The sequence below is a fragment of the Notothenia coriiceps genome, unplaced genomic scaffold, assembly GCF_000735185.1.
Source record: "Notothenia coriiceps isolate Sejong01 unplaced genomic scaffold, NC01 NC01_scaffold00037244, whole genome shotgun sequence".
Lineage (NCBI taxonomy): Eukaryota > Metazoa > Chordata > Actinopteri > Perciformes > Nototheniidae > Notothenia > Notothenia coriiceps.
The window spans coordinates 5812916-5839972 of record NW_011369945.1 but is presented as its reverse complement, the minus strand read 5'-3'; the positions used below and the strand labels follow the sequence as shown (position 1 = coordinate 5839972).

At 39.6% G+C, this 27057-nt stretch overlaps 3 protein-coding genes across 3 annotated transcripts in view; 2 read left to right on the top strand and 1 right to left on the bottom strand.

Annotated features, from left to right (window-relative positions):
- The first annotated feature begins 3599 nt into the window (after positions 1-3599).
- Positions 3600-4862, top strand: LOC104965223 (UDP-GlcNAc:betaGal beta-1,3-N-acetylglucosaminyltransferase 2). Its single transcript, XM_010794183.1, has one exon. It carries the CDS (start codon positions 3600-3602, stop codon positions 4860-4862), a length of 1263 nt encoding a protein of 420 aa, XP_010792485.1.
- A 1596-nt stretch (positions 4863-6458) lies between these two features.
- LOC104965222 (heat shock protein 30-like) lies at positions 6459-6942 on the top strand. Its single transcript, XM_010794182.1, is given in 2 exon segments — positions 6459-6685; positions 6687-6942. Coding segments are annotated over 2 exon segments (483 nt in total).
- A 14866-nt stretch (positions 6943-21808) lies between these two features.
- epha5 (EPH receptor A5) overlaps positions 21809-27057 on the bottom strand; it is a 65654-nt gene continuing 60405 nt past the window's right edge. The window contains exon 21 of the mRNA XM_010793351.1: positions 21809-26710. Coding sequence (XP_010791653.1) covers positions 26599-26710 — 112 coding nt within the window. The 3' untranslated portion in view covers positions 21809-26598. The remainder of the gene's footprint in view (positions 26711-27057) is intronic.

Here is a 27057-nt window from a genome sequence, read left to right as displayed (position 1 = left end):
TGATAATACACACACAACATGGTCATAGACTGGTTCTGGACCATCGTATTTTTGTTCGCCGACCCGGAAGTTGGCATCGCAAGGATTCCCTCTGAAGAAAAGCAATGTGATTTTCCCACTCGATTCAGAACAATGAAAAGCTTTGTGGCCATGACACTTACACGTTAATGACACAACACTTTTTTAAGGGCTGTAGCGTAAATGCAATCCCCAGAAGTATTAGGCTAAAGCTGTAAACAAACAACATCACGCTTGCATGATTCCACGTCAATGTCCCTGCTTAGCTAAAGGCGGCTAATGTTTGGCGCAATCGAAATTTAGTCACCTGTTAGCAACAACCATTTTTCAGACGCATAGAAGCTTCAGACATTCACACGTTAGCTTTTTTTTAACCACAGATCGTATTACATGCATCTAACCAGAAAGTCATTCAAATAACTGCCTTCAACTCGAGGGACAAGAGCTAATTTTCTAACTCATTGCCGGGTTTAGAACTCTTAACTGCACCACTCTATTGTCATAGGAAATGGTAGCAACTAGGGATGGGTACCGAGCCCCGGTATTAAACGGGCCCCGGGGCTGAATTATTAAAGACTGTGGTACCGTTAAACTCCGACATTATCAGTCTTTTTATCGGTACTGGAGACATCTACAAAAAATTTATTATTGCTACACAAACATTATATTACAGTCTTAGTGTCGCCAACTCCGTTTCTAATACGCAAAAAGACTGCAAAATGCTTCTATGATTATTTTTAGTATTTTCGATCTCTCTCCCCCGCCTGCTTGCGAGGGGGTGGGGCAGTTTACACACACGCGGCTGCTTCATGCAGCCACACATGCACACACACACAGAGATGGCGGAGAGAACGCGCTCCGAGGTGTGGTTAAACTTTACCCATCTCGATGTGGACAATGCTCGTTACCAAAAGTGCAATAAGAGTTTAGCAATTTGTCTAAACATTTAGCAAAAGTGCTCCACATCCAGACGGAGAAATGCACCGGGTTCCACTGTCTTTCTAGTAGCTCTGTAGCCNCCATCTTAACCTGTTAACCAGTTTAGCCCTGAGCCTGTTTTTCAGGTCTCTTAGAAGGGAAGATATGGTCATTTGTTCTGGGGATGTCATTTTCGAGCCTGAGACCTGAAAAACAGGCTCAGGGCTAAACTGGTTAACAGGTTAAGATGGATTTTCAAAAATACAGATTCAAAATTGTACAAGTTGAAGCGTCTGTTTTAACAGTTTGCAAGAGCGCAGGTACTTGCTTTCAAGGAGAACAGGGGCAAACAAACTTAGCGGGAGTGTTTACGTGTGTAATGACGTACAGCGTCCTCCACCACTTCTGTATTCATATTCAGCCACTTGTTAACAACCATCGTTTTTCAGACACGAAAACTCTTCAAAAATCACCAGTGGGGTCACTGCTGATGTATTTAATGTCGTAGAACAAACCGTGATCCGTCTCTTACATTTGTGTCAACCACAGACCTTATTTCCAGATATTTTCCACATTCCTATGGAGAAATCCAATTGACTCTGAGAAAAGGGAACCCGTAGTGCTAAAATGCTAACTCACTTCCGGGTTTTAGGACTCGTCGCTACACCACTCTATTGTGTAAAGACTAGTATTCAATTCAGAAAGTGATTTTGAGTGATTGCGTCACATGACCTTGAAGTTATTGAAGAAATATGCAAATGTTTCCATCAACAATATGAATATAAAAATATTGATTGAGTATTACACTGCAATAAAAAGAGGTGTGTCCTATGTAGCCAGTGTAGTTATTGGTCCAGAACAGATTTTTAGTGATTAGGTCACATGACCTGGAAGTTATTGAAGAAATAAGCTCATTTTTCCATCAACAATATTAATATAAAAATATTTAGAGGGTGAAAATGAAATAAAAGAGGTGTGTCCTATGCAGCCAGTGTAGTTATTTTATCCAGCACTGATTGTGAGTCATTAGGTCACATGACCAAGAAGTTATTGAAGAAATATGCACATTTTTCCATCAAAATATAAACAAAACATATTTAAAGTATTCAAATGCAATAAAAAAAGGTGTGTTCAAATGTAGCCTATGCACTAGAGTGGATTTGCTTCACATTCACGCGATCGGGAAGCCGTTGATTTATTAAAAAGAACATTGTTCTTGTGTAATTGAAAAGTCATTTGTTGATGGTCCCTATAAGTGAAAGTCTCATTTCGCGGAGTAGATCTCGCCGTCGTAATACAGCCAGCAGCAGCAGGGGAAACTGACGCTGCTGGCTGGTCTGTCGAATATCCAAACTAAAACTAACTTCACCACGGTGATAAACCGAAATCTTATTAAAGTAATGTAATTTGTATACTTGACTTCTGTAATAGATTTTTTTAATCATTGGTCAATAAAGTATTTTAAAGAATAATCAGGCTTTTGCCAATTCTTTACAGATTAGTTTTTTGTTTTATTATTTAATAATTTGCTATTTCCTTTATTTATTAATTCGCCTGAAACTGCTTGAAAATGATTCCTATTATTATGCCATACCATGCAAATATGCGAACGTGCGCCCGAAGCACCTGCATGCAAAATCAACGTCTATCTCTGTGGAAAATCCACATCTTGTCTGTGACAGCATAGAAACTACATTATTCCTGTGAGTATTCCCTTGTCATACATGTGGCGTCAAGAAAAGAGGCGAATGCTTTGTGCGCACTGTCACCTGGGACCTGTTGCTCAGCTGCGACTGTACTGCGGAAAGAGGACGCCTGTGTTGGATTTAAAGGATGCAAGTCTCTATCTATCATCGCTATGGACATACATGATGAGCTACAGACCTGCCACGTCGTAACCAGACTATAACCATACCGGATGAAAACACTACAACAAAAAGTGGACGCCACAAGTCACTGTGTCTTTAATCTCAATCGGCAGTTCATACACTTGTAAGTAAAAATGTGCTTTTAACCAGTGCCTACATTTGTAAATGTTTCCCAAAAAGTTACGTAAGTCTATATAAGTATATAGTAGAATCATTTGACTTGACAAACAAAATGATTGGACGTTTTTGCTATATGTTGTCTATAAAGAAACAGCATACTGTAAGGCTATTCTCAATATTGTGCATGCAATGGGTTAGGGCATTTAGAATATTGGCAAAGGTCTTATGAAGAAATTGTTTATCAAAGCCCTCTGGATCTTTTTTTAAGCGTTGTGTACTCAACTTTTAGTGCTAAAGAAAGGAGTTTATCCACTGTTGCGTATTACATGTTCCACACTGTGTCTACAGGGGCTGTGTGGTCGGTAGGCACGGGAGGATGCTCTTGAGTGTGTAGACAGGAGCAGATAATAACCCTCTCTGGACCATCACCAAGGAGACAGAAACACTAGAGGGTTTCTTGCTTTGTTGGCTTTTAGAAAAATCTCTCAAGTACACAAATGTCATCTCAGTGGTCTGTGCTTAGTGGTATTTAAACGTTTGCTCTGCTATAATTTAATACAATGTGTTATTGTTTGTGCAGGTGCGTGTCTGATTTGCATATTGGCAATGGGCAGATACTGCAAATACTGCAGATGCAACGGGAGACTGCTGTGCATGTGCCTGCTGCCATGCATGATGACCGCCCACCTTCTGCTTTATATCTTGGTGTCCATTTTGGTCACCATATCCTACAGTCCTCCAAAAATAAACGTCCACTATATTGCCTCTGGGATTTCTGCTAACTCTGGGTTGGCCTCCCACCCACGTGGCCCTTTCTGGAACCTTCGTCTGGAGGACAGTGCACTGTGGAACCAGTTGCAGCATTCTTGGGACCGCCAGCACAACCCAGTACTGCGAGGAAACAAAACGGGGATCATGAGCGCTAAGCTATTAGCAGAAAACGAAGATGAATGTGTTTCTGACTGCATGTCACACAAGTGTTCTGTTCCTCGTATGCACAATTTCAACAGTTTCCCAGAACAAATGAGGGTGTTTGTACAGTCAATGCACTGCAGGGAGTATCCTCTCCTTATCAATCAACCTGGTATCTGTAGGAACAACGATAGCAGCTTTGGACCAATGCTTCTCATGGCCATCAAATCTCAAGTGGGGAACTTTGAAAACAGGCAGGCCATCCGGGAAACCTGGGGACGCAGTGGTCTGGTCAAAGGGGAATCAACGGAGAAGGGCGGATTGGTGCGCACAGTGTTTCTGTTGGCAAGGCAGAACTTGAGTACAGGTCCTCACCCAGACCTCAGAAACCTCCTGGAACTTGAAAACCAGAAATATGGAGATATCCTACAGTGGGATTTCAAAGACACGTTCTTTAACTTGACCCTAAAGGATTTGCTGTTCTGGCAATGGCTCCAGCAACACTGCCGCAGTGCCATGTTCGTGTTCAAAGGGGACGATGATGTCTTTGTTCGAACAGGCGCTCTTCTGGATTACCTGCACAAGCAGTGGGAGGAGCACAACCTGTGGAAAGCATATACAAATGAGACTGAAATGAATTTGTTTGTTGGGGAGGTGATCAATTACGCGATGCCAAACCGTGAGCCATCCACTAAGTACTACATACCAGAAAGTTTCTACAAAGGTGTATACCCACCGTACGCCGGTGGGGGAGGGGTGGTGTATTCTGTCTCTCTAGCATTAAGATTGAACGAGGTTTCTAAGAGGGTGCGCCTTTTCCCAATAGACGATGTGTATCTGGGCATGTGCATGTACAGACTCGGCCTTTTGCCAAGCCATCACCCGGGATTTTTGACATTCGACCTCCCTCATAACGACAGGTGGAATCCCTGCGCTTACAGATCTGTTCTGCTCGTCCACAGACGGAGTCCCAAAGACATGCTGACACTATGGAAGAAGCTCCAGAGACATCCAGTTCGTTGCTGAGGCTCATTTGCCTGCCAAATGAGACTCATTGACTACAGGATGGAGGCTGCCACCCCTTGCATTTCCAAAATGTACATGTGACTAAAAGATGGCAGTTCCTAAGGTCACATTCAATGAACCTTTCCTCCTAAGAGTTACGGAGTACTGAGTAGCAGACTGATCTACCTCAAAGGTTACTTTTATTTTATGGACGTTTCATTCATTAAGAGAGTGATCATGCTACTTTTGCATTATGTATATTTACCCATTTTAATCTAAAAGTTGTATTTACTACTTAATACATAAGACATGTAATGTAATGTCCTTACATATTGTTTCATAATGTTTAAAGTGAATACTTGTGACATACTATGTGACATCTTACCCGGTCAACATAAATTCATTTGGTTTTTCTCTTGTTTTTTGTTAACATATTATGTTATGTAACAATGAAAGGCAAGTTAACTTCTGACACGTTGCTGAATATAAAAAAGGGGGGGTGCTTGTTTTTTCACTTTTGTATTTTAAATTGTGTTTTATTATAATTTGACTGACTGTTGATATTTTATCCAGTTGACTATTTATTTATAGATTAAATATTTTTGAATTACGATGTTTGAATTTAAGTATATTGTTGTTGCAACACGATTTAAAATCCTCTGACCATCAACATATATTTAAAAAGGCAGGCATGCAGTCACAATAAAGGGAAAACTTTTAAGGCACACAAAAGCAGCCTGCATTGCAAACCACATTGAAATGAATATTTACTTAGCAGACTAATGAAATGCACAATTGTGTGAGTAGCTTTTACAAAGATATTGGATGTAATAAAGTTTCAAACTCCAATTCAAGCTTGTTCCCAGATGAGCTGCATTCAACTGATTTGCATGTGGCTGAAAAACACACAACAAACAGATAACACACTATGTGTGACTGGGGAGGAATTTAACAACTTAGCGATCATCAATCTTCTGTTCTCTTCTGTTCTCTATTTATTGTATTACAGTTTCTTCCTGTCTGGCCTCTATCATTGATTTTGATTCTAATAAGCAGACAGTGGTTTCAGAGTAATGTGGTTTCCGATGAAGATAAATGTATCTAAGGACTAGGAGGAAGACTACGGAGTTGCTGAACCCTAATAAGGAAATGGATGTAATAATGATGAAATTAATCCACATTTGAAAACTGTGCTGTTTACAATAATATCCATACTGGTAGCCGTTCTGCTATTCTACTACTATTAGTTTTTTTGGCTAAATAAGTTGTCTCTTGACAAACTGGACATAAAAACCAAACTAACTTTTATTAAATTGAGAAACCATTACGAGGTATGATATGATTACTGCACTTTGGTTAAATACATGTACGTCTAATGGCAAGAGTTTGAGGGGCATCTTGTGGTGATCTCTTGCAAATGCAGGAAAGTACATGAAGACACAGGAAAGACCCATTGACTTCGGCACTCCTGGGTAACAGCTCCACCCAGTGGAGAGCTGTGGTAATGTCTCTGGAGCTCCTCCTGTTAGGATATAAAAGCTGAGAGTCCCACTGCAGAGAGAGAAAGAAACACAGAGGAGAAAACAAATGAGGACTGACACCGGCCAAGCTCTGAAGATGCTGTGCTCCCCTGGATTCCAGTCTGCCCTCAGTCCATTCACAGACTTCTACTGGCCTGATCTGAGGTCAGAGGTCAACCCTCTGCTTCAGCAGCAGGATCTACTGCAGAGAAACCTACAGGAGCTCCACAGCCTAATGGACAAACTTCAAACTGACATTCTGGAAGAGCCTTTCCACACCAGTGAGAAACCTGCAGTGTCCTACTATCTGCAGAAAGAGGGGGTGCCTGACTCTGGACACTCAAGGCTTTTCTCCAGAGGAGCTGGGCCGCAAGCTGAGAGTCAGCGGGAAGACGGAGAAAAAGCAGGAGGACGGGGAAGGCTGCTGCTCTTAGAGACGCCAGGAGTTCACTCAGGAGTCAGACCTGCCTGAAGGAGCCGCCTCTGAAGCCGTCTCCTGCCTGGATCCAGACAGGAGGCTCCACATCCAGGAGCCAGGCTCCGTGTCAGGGGGGGGGGAGAAGAAGAATTGGGGGGGATGAAACCCTCTTTAATGGTCACACATGCAGAGCACACAGCACACACAGTGAAATGTGTTGTCTGCTTTTAACCCATCCTAGTACCAGGAGTCTAGTACTAGGAGCAGTGTGCAGCTACAGAGGAGAGAGAGCTGGCATAATAATTATTTCCAACAAAAATTATATGTTATGTGCAGAAAATTGTATAAATTAAAAAAAAACGATTTTGAATTTAAACCCATTTATTTATTATACAAAACATGCATATGTTTTATTATGTTGGGTTCAATCCGAAGTAAATATGTTTTTTGTTTTATTTTCACAGGGGAAGTCATTTAAAAAAAGAAAATCCATAGTGTTTTCATGAACTTTCCTGTTTGATGATAAAGGTTATTGAGATTCATTTTTAAATGATTTAAATAATATTTGTATTGCAGGTTATTGTCCACAATGTCCACAAACAGTATTATGTATCAACGTGTCTTACAATAACAACTTGAGGGGCATAAAATAACATCATTTAAATTATTAGTCAAGTTTTATACACATCCATGGGGATAAAGATTATTTCGCAAGATCTTTTATTCCTTAGCATAGGAACGTGCTTTCCATGAATCCATGGGATACAGTCTTTTTAGTATGACTTTTTTTAGTTTCCCAAATGCAAAACAATGTTTTCTTTTATTTCTCAGCATGAGACTGTCCAAACATATCATGCTTTACACATAACATTCCTCTGTATCTGTCATTTGCATTATGTGTCCATTAGATGGCAGCATTTCCTTCTACATTAAACAGGAAAGATCTCCTCCAAACACCAGCAACTTTCCTGCTATCTCAGCACTTTGCCACTAGTAGTCATCCTAGTTTAACAAAAGACTACATTAATGTACAAACATAAACACTCCTCATTAACAGTAATTGTTATTCTATTTGACTTATATGACACATGCTGTTTTTTTCTTTTGTTTAAAGGTGAACATGTTTTCACAACATATTTTTCTATTGTGCATGATAATGTTCAGAATGCACTCATGTTATTATGTCATTAAGTGATATATGTCACCTGGATGCATAATAGTGAATTCGACACAAGTAAATGACCACCTGTTTCATGTTTAAACAGACAGGTTTCAATCCAAAAAGGGAACAATTCACTGTGCAGATGATAGCTTGGGTGCCAAATTTGAGATTTTTTTTTCTCACACCAGTTAAATGAAGTTCACCTGTCAGCATTTTATTCATTTATCCATTGTACGGAGAAGACTGATACAGAGAACTGCGCAGAGAAGTAGGGCATCAACAACACAGCAGGCAGGATTTAAAACCCACAGTCTTCATTTCAGCATATTTTCTAAAAAAAGAAGACGGATGATGAAACCTGGACTGGCAAACACAGCTCTTTGCTCGGGGATATCACGTCAAGGCTGGTGTCGGTATTCCTGACACAAAAAGAGAATATTTGAGATTTCAGGAGGGGGGGAAACATGTTTTTTTTGCCAAGAGTTCACCTTTGGATGAACTCCCCAAAGTGAAGGCAGGATAAAAGTGAGGAGGAGGAGAACGAATGGTAACGGAAATAGAGGAAGGATGAGGAAGAGGAGGATGAGGAGGAGGAGGAGGAGGAGGAGAAAGCAAGGCTCCATGTAAATCATCCGCATTGTTCTCCTAAAGCTGCTTGTACACACACATATATTGAAGACACAAGAAGAGCATCAAACGCGCACGCGCGCGCGCACACACACACACACACACACACACACACACACACACACACACACACACACACACACACACACACACACACACACACACAGAGCCGAGCTTCAATGAAACACAGAGACCCAGACGTAATAGTTCTGTCTCATATTATTTTCGAATCACATTTTTCAAATTATGATTTTTTTTTTTTAATAACAATTTTTCCTCCTGGTCTCTCGCGACCCCCCTGTCATGCCTCTGCGCCCCCCACTTTGAGAACCACTGCTGTAGTGTTTTGTGAAATGCTGTGGTGTTTCCTGAAATGCTGTTTTGACTTGCACTTCAGGGCCACCGTACTTACCCTTATAATAATAAAGAAAAATTAAACTTAAAACTACATTATTTTATAATAGTAACCAAGTTGTTATTGTGGCTAAACCCGACCAAACCGTTGACATCCTAGATACTTTCAAACCGCATTGTTTTGGAAAGCACTGACTCATTTTTTCATTGTGCTAATGGAGATGACTGATCACAAAATGGCATGCTTATATGTGTATCGCTTTGAGGGCAATTACAATACAAATATTTTGCCGCTGAATTGGGAGTGTCCGACTTAAAAACACCAGCATGCATTGTTTTTTGTAACCTTGCACACGAATCAAGATGCATAACCAAATGCATGTGGAGTGTCAACACACTCCTACTCTGAAAAAAAGCAGACATCTTATTATAGTCTAACCCCAATTTGGCATATAATCAGCAACTGCACCTTGACAGCTTCTTCTGTCTGTATGCCACGTTTGGTTCGTGCAATAGGTTGTCAAACACATCACTAAAGAAAAAACCTTTTGAAATGAAAATATATAGGGGAAAAGATACTTTCAGACACAGCTCCTACTTCTTTGCAACCCTATAGGCGAGAATGATAAAGAAAAAAAAGTTAGAGGTAAAAAAGAGAGATGACATGAATAAATAAGGTGGGTATAACATAATATATTCAAACATTAAAAAAGTGAGCAAAACAACAGCACTGAAACACACTCACACACACACAGTGAGTGAGTATGGAAATAATCTGAAGGTTATGGATTCAGTTTATGCCCCTAATGAAGCCATGAGAGACTTTTTCGACGTTTCTAGGTCAAACTCCACACAGACTTGCTTTCAATTGCCTGCGCATACTGTACAAACACAACACAAACAGATTTCACTGCAGATCGCCTCTTATGTAATCATGCCAGAGAGAGAGTGAGAAAGAGGACAGACACTTCTTCACACACTCACACACACACCTCACAGCTGTCTGTCAGACGCTGACGGCGGCCATGTTGCTCTTTCCCAGCTGCAGCTTGTTTTGGTTCGGCGTTGACAAGTCATCATCTGCATAAACATTTTGATTTCAACCAGAATATTTTTGTTATACGACTAGTCAGATTGTGACAGAAGACAATAGCTGCCCAGAAGCTTTGTAACAGACAGAAACAATGATTTGTGCCACACTCTGTGCCATGGTGTCAATGGCAGCACAAGATTTCATTACCCAAACAAATGGAAATTAAAATGTTCATTAGTATAGACTTAAATTAGATAAATCAAACTTTAATCCCACCTAATTGGCCTCATTTGTTACCTTTTTTTAAATTCTCAAAGGTCATAGAACAAGGTTAATTAAAGAGCCTGCTATCTGTCTCAATGCATTTGTTTTCTTATCTGCTTTAGTGACCTTGATTCACCTTTATTTTACATATAAAGTAAAAGTGACCCTTGTGAAATCTCCCTCCCTTACTCCCTGTGTGTGTGTGTGTGTGTGTGTGTTTAAAGGTGTGTGTATATCTGAAGGACCATAATCTAAGTGATCTCAAGGTGCTATCATGTTTGTTTGATGGAGGTTAATTAAACAGGTAATAGAAACCAGCCTTCTCTCAACGCTATCGATTTATTTCCACATGCTCGCGCGCACAGGCTCGATACCCTAAAGCCTCTGGTCTCTAAGAGGAGATGTCTGATACTCCCACATCAGCTATCAACAAGCTTTCATGTTTTAATGGGTCTGTTTAACCTAATCCACATTAGCCCCGAACCCTCAACCCCCCGCCACCACAGAGTCCTTCACTGGAAAGTGTTTGTTTGATGAGAATCAAACAAATGATCCCACAAAAGACGCATCCTCCATCAAACACATACGCCATTCTTTAGATGCATGAATCTGAAGCAAAGCCAAACCACAGGGGGGATCACAACTGAAAGGAAGGGACAAATATTGAATTAAACGAGGATTTACACAACAAATTAATCTGTGACGATAACTCTATAAAATTAGACTGTTGTTCCAGACAGCAACAAAAATGATTTTGCATTCTTTTACAAACTGCTCTTGGTGGCTCTGGGGAAAGTCAGTGTCTCTTAGGGAGAGCAAACTAACTAAAAGTAAACCAAAAACAAGTGGCCTGCCAGTCATCACTGTGGGGATGGAAGCTGAATCCATGATTGTTTGTGGAGCCACGGACTGTTTATTATTTCAGGACAAAAAGAGAGTCATTTGAGTCTAGATACTCATCGGTATTGTTATTATACTCACACAGGAATGTAAATATTCCAATTGAGAGAGAAATCTCAAAAAATGTGACTGTCAATTCCCCCGGATGGCCAAAATAAACTTTTTCAACTTATTCCTAATGTTATGTTATTATGCAGGTAGGTAAAGTTATCTCTCCTTCATTCACTGAGTCACTACTTCCTATAGGTGATACTCACTTAACTCAATAGGGAGCTTTAGATTGTGTGCACTTACAGTATTTTGGGTCATCTCCAACTTCTGCAGAAGTATAACATGTAACACAACAGGGATTTAAGCATTTATATAATGTACATTCAATTGTGGGATTGTAAAACTGGAGATAAACTTGCTTTTAACAATTTGCTTGTCACATTCGCGTCACGTATGTTAAGCGTTTGCGTTACGTGAAATTCTGACAACGTACACAAAGAACTTTCCATTTGCACGCAAGACATTTGAGTGGGCACACTATAGCATAGTTATCTCCAGACAGGAAAGTAGTGTACATGCTATGGATGTTTGTGGATATATAGAAACCCTCAATTTGCAAAATAAGGCATTGACCCTTGGTCATCAGGCAGCTATGGTCTTGCAAGACCTTCCGCAAATCTAGGGTTACCAACTACAAGACCTTCCTTTGACATGACTTTTTATTGGGAAATATATATCATATATAATATATTGTTAGTATACAGACACAAAAATGTAATGTTGGCCGGTTAACATTCTCTTTTATAGTAAACAGAGTGTACCTCGGCTATAGTTTTTTCTGCTGATGCTCTGACGGTAATGTCGCCAGCCCCAAAAACGGTTGACAAATTGCAATTCAAATTTTAAAGAAATTAATTATATAATGATTGAAGCTGCCAGCCACGTTTAATATCTTAAAACACATAAAACCAAAAATTTCTACACAGCTTTCTTTTTGTGGATTTATGTGATCTCACTCCAAGTTAACTAAAATCCCTGAACACACAAACAAAAGCGTGTTTTAGCATTAACATCTACGATACATTTCGCATATGGCATCGATATCATTGCCAAAAATAAAGTGCCTGTTTTTGCCTCTTCAAAGCACCAGATTGAATTTAACACGAGCGGCATAAACCGCAACATGTTTCTCTTTTCCATGTGCGCCTTTGTTCTCTACTTGTGCGCCTTTGTTCTCCGTAAGGTGCTTTGTTTGTCCATGTATCTGTATGACAATGATTAGCTGTGATGGATGATAGTGACCCAATAATTGTGACAAGGACACAACATTAACATTGAAGCGAGGACAATGGCACTGCAGCTGCGTGGCCACTGCATAATTCAGATGGGATGGATGGATGGAGGGAGAAAGAAAGGGGTAGGGGAGAAAATGGGGAGTGGGGACAGGAAGGAAGGATGACACCAGTGAAGGAAAGTGGGGATGGGAGCGAGGGTACGTATAGAGCGATTTATGGATGGGAATAAAGGGGGTAAGGGAAGAGAGGGCAGATGGATGTACACTACAGATGAATGCTGGTAATGGAGGCAGAAATGGTGGATAGGGTCAAATAAAAAAGAAAGGTGAGGATGTCTGCATGGGTGGTGTAGTAGTGGGTGGTATCTGTGTGATTCGGTAGGCTATATCGAGAATACAGAGGATTCATTTTGTAAATATAAAAGGTGCGCTTCTTAATTAGAAATTAGTATTGCACTAATAATCAGGATATTTCGAATACAAAACCAGTACACCATGTGATTTAGCTACATTATTAACCAAACAGGAGACGAAATGCAACTCGGTATTTCACAGAAAAAATGCATTTTGGTGGTTATTTTATGAAATATAGGGACATTTAAAATGGTACAATACAAATACAGTATACATGTTTATTTGATCAACTATACGATAAGAAATTAATCGTACAATCGAGTACATTTTCATATTTGCTCCAATTGTGCGTCATTATCAGATAATCAGATTACAATTTACTACCACTGTAGCAACTCTTTAATTGACTATATTTATTCATCTATGGTTGGCCACACACACATACACACACAAGCCCCGCCACTGGCTGCCATAGGAACTATTAGTGAAGCACTATAGGGACTCATAGATAAAGCCCATCATTTCCAGAGTCCTGATCTGTAATCACCGCTGCCTTTTAACAAGGAATAAGACAAACGGGGCCCTGAGGACTGGTTTTTGATGCTCAAGCTGTATCTGTTCGCTCCATCTCCAGCCTGGTCTCACTACGAGGCGTCAAACACAGACGCTTGGGCACAAAGCACCCTTTAGTGCCTATATGAGGGCTTTCAAGTAACTCTGATGTAAAGCCATCCACGTAATTATTAGACGTTCAATGGATATTGATAAAGAGCGCAAAATTCCCCTAAGGATGGAAGGGAGGAGGGGATGGGTCAAACCAACACAAGCCTTTCACCCAAGGGACCAAGGTTCAATGGTTTTACTGAGGACATCACATCTGTACCTTTTATTAACCCAAACCATGATATTTTCTTCTAAAGCTCACCAAGTGACAATCTCGCTTAAACCTAACAAAAAAATGTTGTTTGATAAACATCACGTTTCGGCAAAACACGACAAGGGATGAAATTACGTTGCAATCTCATGGTTTCAAGAAAAACTTAAAATGTTCTGTATATATTGCTGTCTAGACTAGAGTTTTATGAGTTCTTGTCCTTGTAAACAACCATAAAACAGACTATGTTTACTCAATAACTAAAAAAGAATTTCACAATTTGAATAATTAATCAAAAGAAGTGAAACTTGCTTGTTAAACGTTTAAATGTACTTATTTACCGACACGTTATTGTTGATACAGGAGGAGGTTTGAAGGCTTACGGCCAATGGGGTCAGGAGGGTTCGTTATTGGCAGTTCCTATGTTTGGATTTATCTCGACTATTTTAACTTTTTCTCTATGTTAAAATGTGTTTCGTCTTGCCTTTGGTGTCAGCGAGCTGATAAAATATGCATGGGTTGGACTTTTCACCTTTCCGATTTTTATTCCTTGTATAAATCAAAGGAAAATGGAGCCTTTTATGGTTGGAGCTCATCCATGTTTGATGTGCAGCCAGGAGGGAGACCTAGATAATAGAAGCTATCAGAGCCATACAGCACTGTGTGTGTGTGTGTGTGTGTGTGTGTGTGTGTGTGTGTGTGTGTGGATTCTGTTTAGTTCCCAGCCATTAATGGACTTGAATGTATAACACACACTTTCATAAGGTCTGTCACTGAGCTAAATGGGTTCACACCATTTATATACAGTCTATGGTTAATATACGTGATTGTATTTAATAAACACATTAAAAACTTGACTGCAATAAGACACAACAACATGAGAAGAAATCAGCCGATGTGCCAAATGAGGTCAAGCAGTCAAGACTTTCTCTTTGCTCTACTTCAGACACATGTTAAAAGAATAAAGATCTTTGAAATATCGTCTTAACCTTATTCATCAATCATTAAGTCTTTATCAATTCAAACAAATTCAAACATTCATTGATTTTCCTGTCTGAGAGAGGACAGAAGGCAAGGCAAGGCAAGGCAAGTTTATTTATATAGCACTTTTCTGTACGCGACAATTCAAAGTGCTTTACAAAACAAATTAAAAGACAGAAGAAGAAGAAAATACCTTGAGGAGAATGTCACTAAAGGGAAAAGCACATGATGATCAAAGAATAGAAAAGTTATTCATCATCGGTGGTGGAATGATGACTGATCGTCTGCTGGGAGTGTTCTTCACTCATATCGCTATCTGTGGATTTAGTTGTGGCCGATGGTGATTCGCTCTGCTGTGGGACAAAATCAATAGTAATTTAAGAAACATTACTTAATAATGACTGATTACACACGGTATTGAGCACTACTTACCTTACGTACCTGAGGCAAAGGTCAAATTGAGCATATATCTTTCAGAGATTTATGTTAATACTAAACTATTTTGCATTAGCTGAATATATATTTGTTCATATTTGTTTGTTTGGAAAGTCCACAGATTTGACACACTCACGGGTACTACTGCATATGCAAAAGGGAAAAATACGTGTTAACCCATAATAAATGTTAGTTAATAGTATTAACCATGGTATACTGTACCATAGTAGTACCAAGCTTTTAAATGCTGCAGAGGTATCTGTGTCAAGGCTGATCAGGGGCGGACTGGTCATTGGGAATACCGGGAGTTATCTCAGTGGGCCGGTACCGAAGTGGGCCGGTCGGACAATTCACTAGCACACACCCACCCACCCCCCCCTAGCGGTACCGAGTTGGGCCGGTTGGCCAGTCGAGTTTCCCGGGCTGATCTTTTGTCCCGGTCCGCCCCTGGGTGTGTTGAAAGAAGTGAGCTAATCTGACATCTGTAGCACGCTCCTAGTAGCAGCTATGCTAACATTAGCGCTACTAGAATAACACGACTAAATCTCTAACCAAAGTTTTAGCGATTGAGTTGCAATGGAGGTTATCTAGGTGTCAAGTTATCACAAGAAAGAAGAATTTGTGAAATAAAAAAGACAAGATATCTCTGGTTCAGCAGATCAGATATTCATCCTTTTGTCAACCTTTCATTGCTAAATTGGTGGGATACAAAGATAATGTCTTTATGCACACATTATTTAGTTTTTGGATTCAAAATTGTTTTCTTTACGAAGTTTCCTGCCATTCCAAAGTAATGGAGGTTAATGGAATTTAATATGTGCTGCTCAAAGACTCATTGACTGGGCTACATGAGTATCACAACACTCTGCATTGGAAAATAATGTGCATTGGCCATAGAATGTAACACACAATCTAAATTAATTGCAAGGAATTCCAAGGAGACAGTGTTGGACTAAGAGTCTCTTCATTACACATATATGATGCATTGCACATATATGATATGATAGAGCAGGTTTCATACAACAGTGCAACATACATACATGAAGACTGACTGAGAAAGAACATTTTCATGAGCTCGGATAAACACATAGGCCTACACATAAATCCACACACGCTTTTTTTTCAATTGAAATACAATATCCAGGTGATGCATTGCAGTCATTATTTTGTCTATGCAGAGCGCAGCGAATATTAAGATAAATGGAGTGTTTGTCACGGTCCCCCAGACACTCATTAACTCCACTTTATACATATCTGAGGAAAACCACAAATTCTCATATCAAGTACTTCAGAATGGTGCTTCCTGTTTTCTGTATTATTGCATTTTAACATAAAAGGTATATATTTTCTACCTCATATTATTGTGCTCTATTTAAATTCGAATTTTAAGTTCAACACTTTCTGGGATCAAAGGCTTTGTTATTTACTGATTGGGACTGATTTAATTTTAATAAACAGAAATTAACCTAATTACTATTCACAGCAATTCACTGAACTTATCTAAACTGGAAAAAATGGGGTTAATTGAACATATTTATGGAGATTTCAAGCTCCCAAAAAGATTCATAGATTTATTACATAAAATAATTAAATTCTACATAAGAAAAAAAGAGATTTTCAGCTTCACAAGCCAAAAATGTTGTGCCATGTTCAAACTGAGAAACATCTGGCAGTACTCTCTCTTGGAGTGCTTACACAGAGGGTTGCTGCTGCTTTGCATTACTGCATGCGACGTGCTAAACCCAGCCAGAATAATGAGTAGGTGCACTGTGCAAGCATCACTGTGAGGGATAACAAATGTTTGGTAAACAAAGTTGTGGGGCTTTGCATGTGGAAAGTAGCAGTTAATTTGGATGAGAGCAAGAAGATGCTTAAAAGGGGCCCTATTGTGCTAATTTTCAGTTTTTATAATTGTAAGTTGTGCCTCTACTGTCACATGTTTTCATGCTTTAATGCTTTATTTTTCTCACGCTGCATGAAGCACCTCTTTTCACCCTCTGTCTGAAACCAGAGCCCAGTCTGCTCTGATTGGTTAGCTGGCCGGCTTGGTTGTGATTGGTTGACCGCTTAGTAATGTCCCGCCCACTAGCCTATAACGCACATGAGTTGGAGCGCTCGCCAGTAGAAGCATGAATGTTACATAGTGATGTCAGTATGTTATGGAAGTAAACAAAGGAGTCAAATTGAGGCGATTCAGGCAGGGGGGTGGGGGGCTGTGCGGGAGAGAAACTCCCTCTGGGGTGAACTTTGGGATTTTAGACTTAGCGGACCATTTAAATGCTCGCAAATTCAACAACACACTGCAGGAAAGGGAAACCCCCCAAAAGCATAAAAGGGCCTCTTTGAAAAACCCTCCAGATTTAAGTGTTGAGTTTCACAATTTAAAAAGTAACTGCTATGATTTATTTCAACAAAAAGTAAAGTGATTGTAGTCCATTTGTAACATGCTATTCCCAACACTGCTCCACATGCACACACACTTTGTACTCGTGCACAAATGAACCCATGCATAGCGAGGCTGATTATGTGGAATGTACTGTATGGCAGGCAGACACTGCTGAGGATAATTCCCTTCCAGCTCTCAGTGGGTAATGTCAAAATGATTATCAGACGAGACAGCTCAGTGGGCAGGCAGCACCTCTTCATTATGGAGCAAGGTTGAGGGGGCTAACAACCTCCAAATTTGGCACATCATGCATGCAGGGTTTGACAGGGAATTCTTTTTCACCTTTATTCTCAGTTTTTGCTGATTATTTGTTTCTTTTGCATTTTTCTTGATCATAAAATAGAAAAATATGATCTCACCATAACATGACCAACGTTTTTTATTTACAGATCTGACATGTTAGCCATGATTTTGACATATTCTTCTATGCATTAACTCATATGTATTTTCATTAAGTCATTGCACATTATTTCATCACTGGAAACGGCTTTGTGAGCATTCAAGATGCTTGATTTCATGAAGGAAATAGCAACAAAGAGTGTGTGCCCGCCCAAGTCACTTAAAACGTGTGTGTATATATGTGTGTGTGTTTCGGAGTGACAGACCTCATTAAGCCGGAGAAATAGCAACTGTATGAGTGTGTACGCTGTATTGTCGTTGTTATAAATATATTAGCCCCCTGTGTCTCAGGTCAAATGCACTTTCATCTCACCTTGACGGACCTTCCACACATGCATGGGTGCACACACACAAACTTGAACACACCCACACGGCCATTGCACCACAGGGACTTCACATTAGGGACATTTCTGCTCATATGATTGACTGCTTCGAATAAAGGACCTTGGAAAAACATCTGGGCAAGTGAGAAATACGTCCCCGTGGCTGCCGTCGTATGAAGGAGAAAGATACTGTGTGTGTGAGACAGTGAGAGCAAGCGCCAATGTGTGTGTTGAGTGATCTCCAGCGCTACACAAAGACCTGCCAGACTGCTAATGTGTGTATATGTGTGTAAACGTGTGTCCTTGCCAGCCACTTGACATCACACGGCCCTCTCATGGCAGCCTTCTTGGATCAGTAGCAGAATGGATAAGGCTATTTAACAGCAGCTTATTTGGTCTGGGTCATACCCCCTGTTACAGTTTAATGAGTGTAGAGGGTGGCTGCTACACGGAGGAAAAAGAAAGCGAGTAGTTTTATCTGGCCATATGCACCTTGAGCTCAAAAAAGTGATTTAAAACATTACGTTTCGACAGCCATGAGGTCAGGACCTGGACATAAGGAGAATATAAAGAAAATCTATATTTGCTATTAAAGTGGAAAAGGATAATTTCTATCAATAACAATATCAACTTTGATAGCAACTATCAAACGGAAAGTGGACTTTACACTCCCAAAATCCATTTATAAGATGATTAAAAAGAGAAAAAACAACAATAAAAACATTGCAATTTCAAAAACATGTATTGTAATTGAGATTTTAATGAAAGGGAATTGCTCTTAAGGGTATTTTTGCAGTAGGAAAGCAAAGAGAAGCAGTTAATATTTCAACTTAAAAAAACACCAAAACAATATAAAGGTGAATCCTGCTTTAAAACAGCACTTCCATTTTAAACAAGCAGCCCACTAAATACTGCATCAGCACCATCTTTTGACTGCAAAGTACTTCCTGCACCCCCTTTCCTGCACAACTCCTACGATAACCTGCATCTTAAGAAATAAAAATAGCATAAATGTCATAATCAGCCCACATATAACAAACACACAAAGCAGACAGGTGTAGATGTGCATAACTACAAATGCACACAGATAGAGAAAAGCACACCCACACAGACACGCCTACATTCTGACATACTTACACAAAGACCCATAGATTCACAGACACCCACACGATCACGCCTAAACTGACAGCTAAGGTTCTGCTGAAGGTCACTCATAATGATTAAAGAGACACCCCTGCAATGAATTTTCAAATGACCCTGGGGACGCGTGGACCACTGACACCTCTTCAATAGAAAATTACTTTATCACGCCCTGGGATACCTGACTTTAGACTGACTTTAGACTGACACAGTGACGGTGGCGTAGACGACGAGACCGTTAAGAGCAGCAGACTTCGACAGAGCACAAAGCCAGATGGGGAGACCTAATAGAGTCACAAAAAGAATGTCATGCAGATATGAAGATGTACAGGCGTGTAGCAGGCGGACACAGTCAAAACACAGAGAGGCAAACAAGCAGGCGTGTATGGAAACACACGCCTGTCCATCTATCCAAGAACTATCCCAGTCAGCACCAGTGGGAATATGTGGCCCCAGTGCAATCCCGATCCCAATACACTCACACACACAGAAACACACACACACACACACACACACACACACACCCTGCAGCTCTTTTCCTCATGTCGCTGATACAGAGGTTTTGGTAATAGCCATACTGATGGTGCAATGGCTAATTTCACCTTCATACATGTATGTGTGTGTGAGTGCAATAATCACCTGGAGCCATGCAGGCAGCGGATTCCCCCAGAGATCAGCCAGGCTTGATTTGACATCCATCCACACACACACACACACACACACACACACACACACACACACACACACACACACACACACACACACACACACACACACACACACACACACACACACACATGATATTTACATATAAACTACTGTAGCACTGTAAGAACGTTCACAAATGATTCAAGGTTAACGCTCAAATCATGAAACGTGTGATTTTGAGATTTTCTTTCTCGCAAAAGGCCATTAAGTGGTTATTTTCTATTGTAAAACCTGCCAAAAGAAATCCTACATAGTGGCAATAAACCACACGGTATGAATTTGTATGCAAAATCAGATATACCATTGTTGTATAGTATGCTAATTGTTAGCAAGGCTTTCACCCTTGAGCGAGCACACAACCCGAGTTGCTGACATCAGCAGCTAATGCATCTGACAGACACATCATTGCCGGGTCTTGCATCATCAGGTTTAAAACATCATGCATTTTACAATACTTCAGTGCTTATAATCACTGTAGCCCCACCATGAACTGTATTCTACTCGATTGTGTTGTCAGCTATGAAGCACCGTTGACAATACATTTCACCAAATAGCTCAGCACATAGATGGGGACGATGTTATTGAGGCTAGCCTTCTTTACTTTACCAGGGCAGTATTGGATTTGCTTGGTGGATCAACAACTGCCTCTGGGTTTTATTCTCAATTTGTCTCCCTCTACCCCGCCCTCCCTCCTCCCCTTTCAGTCTCAATTTAGACAAAGAAAAAGAGTGCTAACTAGCTCCCTTGTTACCCTGACAATTTGGTATTTCGATCAATACACCATGCCTAATTGCATTGCCGGGAAACGTCTTTCCGGAATTATGTTGTTTAGCTGAATAGCTCATTACATAGTAACGAACAAGGGATATTAACACAGACGAAACACAAATCCCAACAAAGTATGTTAGGCTTCAAAACAGTTCACATTATGTAGTTTGGTCTATTAACTGGTTAAAATGAACAGTCGGAACAGTAACAGGGATACGACTTGCACTCAGCTGCATCCACATATACCATTACATGGAAAAAACATTACCTTACTATCACCTCACCATTTACTAATTAACACCAAATAAATAATTATTGAGGTTGACGAAAATGCTCTAAACATATTTGGTCATAAAACAAAGTATTGGAAATATTTAAATTTGGACCTGATGTTGGCACTAAATTGGAAGTGAATGGATCACCAAAGTTATCACATTTAATGATACAATTATATAAATGATATGAATGTCTGAACAAAATCCTAGGGGGACCCATCCAATTGTTCCAAGAAGATATTTGACCTGATAGGTACACAAATTGAACTTCTGGTGGCACTAGATGAAAAGTCAATGGGCCACCAAAGTCAGTTGGATTCAGCCAATGGAGACCATGAATGGCTGTACCCAATGAGCAAAATCTATCAATCAGGTGTTAAAATATTTCAGTCTGCTCCAAAGTTAAGTTACCAACTCATTGTCAGACATAGAGCCAAGCTGCTAGAATGACTTGTTGTCAAGTGGCGTATCTGTGTGTTTGATAGCTATTAGTACAACTTCAGAGCACACATATTTCTATGTTAGGTCATTAGCCCTAGTTAGGATGGTTCCATATGCATAGGTTAAAACAATATCTAATGAAACCTGTTGTGTATATCATGCAGGGACCCTAACTGTCAGGTTATAAGACAATAAAAGCTACCTCAACAGTTGATGTTTTAAAAGTTTTATTGCAAAAATATAGAATTTTATAACACACTACAAAAACATCAACACAAACATAATACATGACAGTCTCAAAGACAAACCAATAGCACATCAATATTATCTTTACTGTGCTTTCAAAGAATCACAAAACAGTTATTCATAAAACCTTATGAGTGAATTACTGATAAATTGATTGTTGTCTTTGACCTGGGGAAAACCACCGAAAATAACCGCAAACCTGCTTTAGCATGTTGATATTTTGAGTGAAAGCTGCACATGTTCCACTTTGACCACATTTCCATGAGCTAATAAATGTACCCATTTAACGTTTTTTAAAGATACCAACACTATTATTTTAAAATCCAGTCAGATGTCAGTGCAACCTTTTATGGTTGTTAAATTGCCATGCACTTGTGTGTGCATATATGTTTTTTGAAAGATAAGAAATGAAGTATTGCTTTTGTACATTTGGTGGAATCCAGTCAAACCTCCTATTCGACGGTTTATGCGGTGCTTTCAATCAAAAATGTCAATAAGTACACCTGCAAGTACTTGTTCTGGAAATGTCTGTTTATATTGGTGTGAATACATTAGATTACCCTCTTCTGAAAGCCATATTCAAACTACAAAGTTGTTGAATCAGATGTAACATTAAACATGTTGGTAATGTATTTGACACTAAAAACGGGCTCCTGCATAACACCTTACTGCATGTTTGATGAGAGATACAGCTGGAAGTCATTGGAGAGAAACAACACACCAAACATCTTTACAAGTCTCTGCTGGTTGGCTGTGCTTTGTTTCTTCCAGTTGTTTAACAAAGAGACGACCAGAATAAAATCACGTCGTTGCAAAAGTGCTGACAGTAAATCACTTGAATTAATGAAGATGTTTCACGCAGCAACAACTATCAACTAAGCTGTATCGTTTCCAGTGACACATCAACACCTGCTTTTTACAAGTGGTAATGCAAAAAATGCCACAAACACCACAGTTTGTTGACATCGAGGGCTAGTGCTATTGACGCGTGTACAAAGTCATATGGTTCGTTGACCGTCCTTTAAGATTCCTATCCGACCCTGTGTTTACGTTCTGAAGGTGTATCGTTGTGCCGTACACAAGAAAATGGTGCTCTACATCAATAACGCTTTTCCATATATATAGCTCTGATTTGTCTTTAAAAAATATCACCAATGCTTTGTGCTTAACTGTCAAATTTAAAACTATGGGAAGCATTGAGCATATGAAGTGGGAATACTGTAATTATATCTATGTATTAAATCATTAACAGAAACTTTGACACTGAAAAGTCAGTCACCTATAGACATTTTTAGTCAAACAAAAAGGGCACAAGATTTCTAATAAAGTGCAAATTAAATTAGTTCCAACATACACATTGTCTGACATTCTTCTTTTTGCCTGTAGATATTGTTGGCAAAAAGCAAATTACATAGAAAGTTGGGGCACAATTGGGGCATAGCATTTTGGCAGGGGAGGAAAAAAAATGGTGCTCGTAAGATGAGAGGCACTTATAAGTGTGTACTATTCACCAATTGTTCATAACCCAGGTGTGGGCTTTAAGTTGAAAATTAAGTTTATTGTAAAAAAGCCGACAACATGACATTTGGGAGGGATCAGAACACTGTGAAAACGTCATCAAACGCCTGCGGTATTGATCAGCCAGCACAATTACTTTCTCTGTACATGCCTTTTACTGTCTATAAAAGATTCACCATATTGTTGATGCTTTCCCGCTCAATTAAAGATCTGCATAACCATGATACATGTTTGAATGCCAAAAGTAAGACTCACTTTTGAGTCTTGGAATGAAACTTGGTTGAATAAAAATGTACAATTTGGCTTAATAGAGGGACATACCCACATATTTTCATGCTAAATAGCTATTTTGGCGGCCATTTTTCCCAGGATCTAGTACAATCCCACACACATTGGCGCCAAACCTCCAAAGTGATACTTCTAGACTAAAATGACTATGCAGATGTTTATCTTTCAAGCAAACTTTCACTTTGGTAGAACATTTAGACTTTTAAAAACAGATGCCCATAAAGAATACAAATTGTGACCATTCCTCACTGACAATCTGTTATAAAACCAGTCAAGAAACATGATCATGATCTTGATCAGGTGGCAAGTAAGGTGGCTTTTTTCCACCAATGAGGCTCTCTATTTAACTATTCGAGGGACATTTCCTGCAAAAAAAGTGAAATACCCCTTTAAAACCTTACAATCTTCTTCTGTGCTTTTCTATACTCTTCCAACAGTCAGGAGAAACCACTTCTTAAAAAACTAACTTTACAATCTCATTTCGTTTCCACTCTTAAGCCACAGCACTAGCAGTACACTGCGTATTACCAAGAAAAATATTAGTATGTCATCTGCAAAGAAGATAAATATACCGTCAGAACTAATTTGCCGCTCAGGTGAACAAAAGGGGGAAGGGTCAAGTTTTTATCAATAAAGCACCGAGGAGCAATGTTTGACATACCAAAGAGAAGTAAAGCAAGGGATTGGTCATTGACATCATTGTATACCTTTAAACCATACCAGACGTACATATATCCATCCCTGTGCCCACACTTGCAAGTATTTATTGCTGTCTCATTGAGGGCCTCTGGAAATATTTCTAACCAAAACTTGAAATTAAACACAATTACCATCAACAAAACATGAATATTTGATAATTCTGCTAACCTTTTGGGCACCCATATATGAAGACAGATGTGCTGGTTGCCCCCACCTCAGAGTGCCAGAGTAGCAGGAATGCTGATTCAGAATAATTGTCACTATTTACTAATGAGATGCTTGATCAATACCAACTTGTCCACAGGATGGTAGACAGAAGAACAATGCCCCCTGCTTTAAATATATAATACATTATATACATGAAAGACATGTAGGCAGAGCTGCTCAGTAGTCCAAGAGAGAGTATAACGATGAAACAAACACCATTTTACTCATTTTTTTTAAAACAGCAATAAATAAATAAATGATTATCAATATTGCCTCCTTTTTCTTCAGCAGTTCCGTAAGAATGAGGTTTATTGTGGTGTGGCAGACAGGTAGTGGAGAGAGACTACTGCTTGGTGAACTGAACAGATTGCTGAGGGTTTCCTGCGGTACCTGAAGGTTGTCGGTTGTAAGTGAAGGCTCCATAAAATCTGAGTGCACTCTTGAGTGAAGGCTGCATTGGAATCCTAGTAGAGATATCATTAAAATCTGAGCGAAGGGTTCCATAAAAATGACAGTAAACAGTACCACCAGAATCGGGGCGATCCTTTCCATGATAATCTGAATGGAAGTTCCTTAATCAATCACTAGAGCAATCGTCCATCCGGATTGATCAAACAGTACTTGACTTTCCATATGAATCTCCCAGCTGAATCCTCCTTGAAGTTCCTTGAAAAATGACGTGATATTTCCATTAGAACATGGCATTTTCAATGTCCATTGTAGAACGTGTATGAAGGTCCATCAGAATCTAGGAGAAGGATCTATCAGTATCAGAGAATTGGTTCCAGTAGATCTCAGTTCTTTCTATACCTCGAGGTGAAGTTGACGATGTTGCTAGAGCGAAGGGTTGTCCGGCATCCGAGTGAAATTCCCAATAAAACATGCGTAAAGTATACAGTTAGATGAAGCCATTTTAAATCAGAATCTGTGTGGTTTAGGACTTGATAACTTAATGAGTTTTTCAAAAACCCATCAAGGTCTTTTTGGGAATTTCTACACAGTTTCAGAGCAAAGATGACAGGATGCCAGCTCAATGTCTTCTACAATCATCAGATTCATTCAGAAGCTAGATTTAGGACCAGAATGGTTCTATCCTCACATTCTGACCTATTCGATAGCATTTGAATACCAAGTTGATGGTGCAACCAAGCGTAATGTGTTGTATAGTGCTATACATTCAGCCAGAGAAGTCATTATTCGTAAAGACCTGTATCTTCTCATGGTTTTTCTAACTTTGTTTCGATTAGACCAAGACGGGTCACTTGTCAAAGACTGTTCTATTATATATTCAGTCTCTTTCAACAATGAAGTTGTTCATTTTGTAATCTTGTCTTGCTTTAGAAGATAAGAGCGTATATGATGCTAAATATGAGTCTGGTGCTTGAATAAGAGGTACAGCTGTGTTAAAAATGAAGTCCTGTTGCATGAAGACCTGTCTGAGTCAGGAAAACAAAATCCAAAGCACATCAGCATGGCAAAGCAAAGACTGAAGCTAGTGATCACGTTGCTCTTGAAGCATTATTACATTGTCCCCACCTGAGAATGGCGATCAGCTCAATGACTCGTGATGGAACTCCATTTCCAGAGAAAATTGTCAGACAAAATGTTCAGATCCACTGGGTTCAAATCACCTGAAACAGGCTGAGAAAGTTCAGTTTGAGCCTGCTGCGTGAAACTCCCGTATTTGTTATAGAGCCAAAAAGTGCTGGTTGCTCTCAGAGCCAGATCTGCAGGCTATGATTCATGTTTGATCTGAGAGAATCCAAACAGAGACTTCACAACTGAATATTTAAAATGAAAAATGTTGCCCCACGCTCTCTTTCCTCGGTGAAGCACCACTCAGTTCAGTTCAGTTCAGTTTGGTTTAACTGCTGCAATTTCAAATCCCCCCGATGACACCACAAGCAAACTCCACACACACCAACCACCAATGTGTGGATTCTCCAGTTTAGATCCATAAACATCGGGTGCCTTTGTCCGTAGAAAGTGCTAAGCTGCTTTAGGTCCAACAGCAAATCTCAGTCTTTTTCGTCACATACTAGGTCCATATACTGTGTGTATTTGTGTGTGTGCGCATGCCTGTACATATGCATCAGATGTTTACAGTAGAGTTGGTGCTGTTCATATGGACTCTCATCTCTTGAATGCTAGTGATGATTTTTTTTTGATGACCGGCAAGGTTCACTCCTACTCTTCGGAGATCCCTGAAAAACAGCACAGAAAAAACAAGGCCTTTATTTATCAAGCAGTCAGCTAACAAATACAAAACAACAGAATGCAACTGATAAGAAAATCCCTTTACTTACAAAAAAAGTGATGTTAAGCTTTTATACAATCAGCATTTTGACACTATTTGTATTGATGTTGTAGCACAGTGAAAAGCAAGAGAATAAATGTGTTATTTACTCACAAGGCAAGCTCTCAGGTATCGGGATAATAGCAATATAAAATAATGCCGTTATTTATAAGTCATACTGAGACTTAGTTATCAAGTTATTGATAAGTCATTCTGAGTAACTGTAGCTATTTGTATGTATCTGTACATTGTGCA

What these genes read in the sequence shown, in the direction of transcription:
- LOC104965223 (XM_010794183.1), top strand. Translation starts at nt 3,600, where the DNA reads ATGACCGCCCACCTTCTGCTTTATATCTTGGTGTCCATTTTGGTCACC.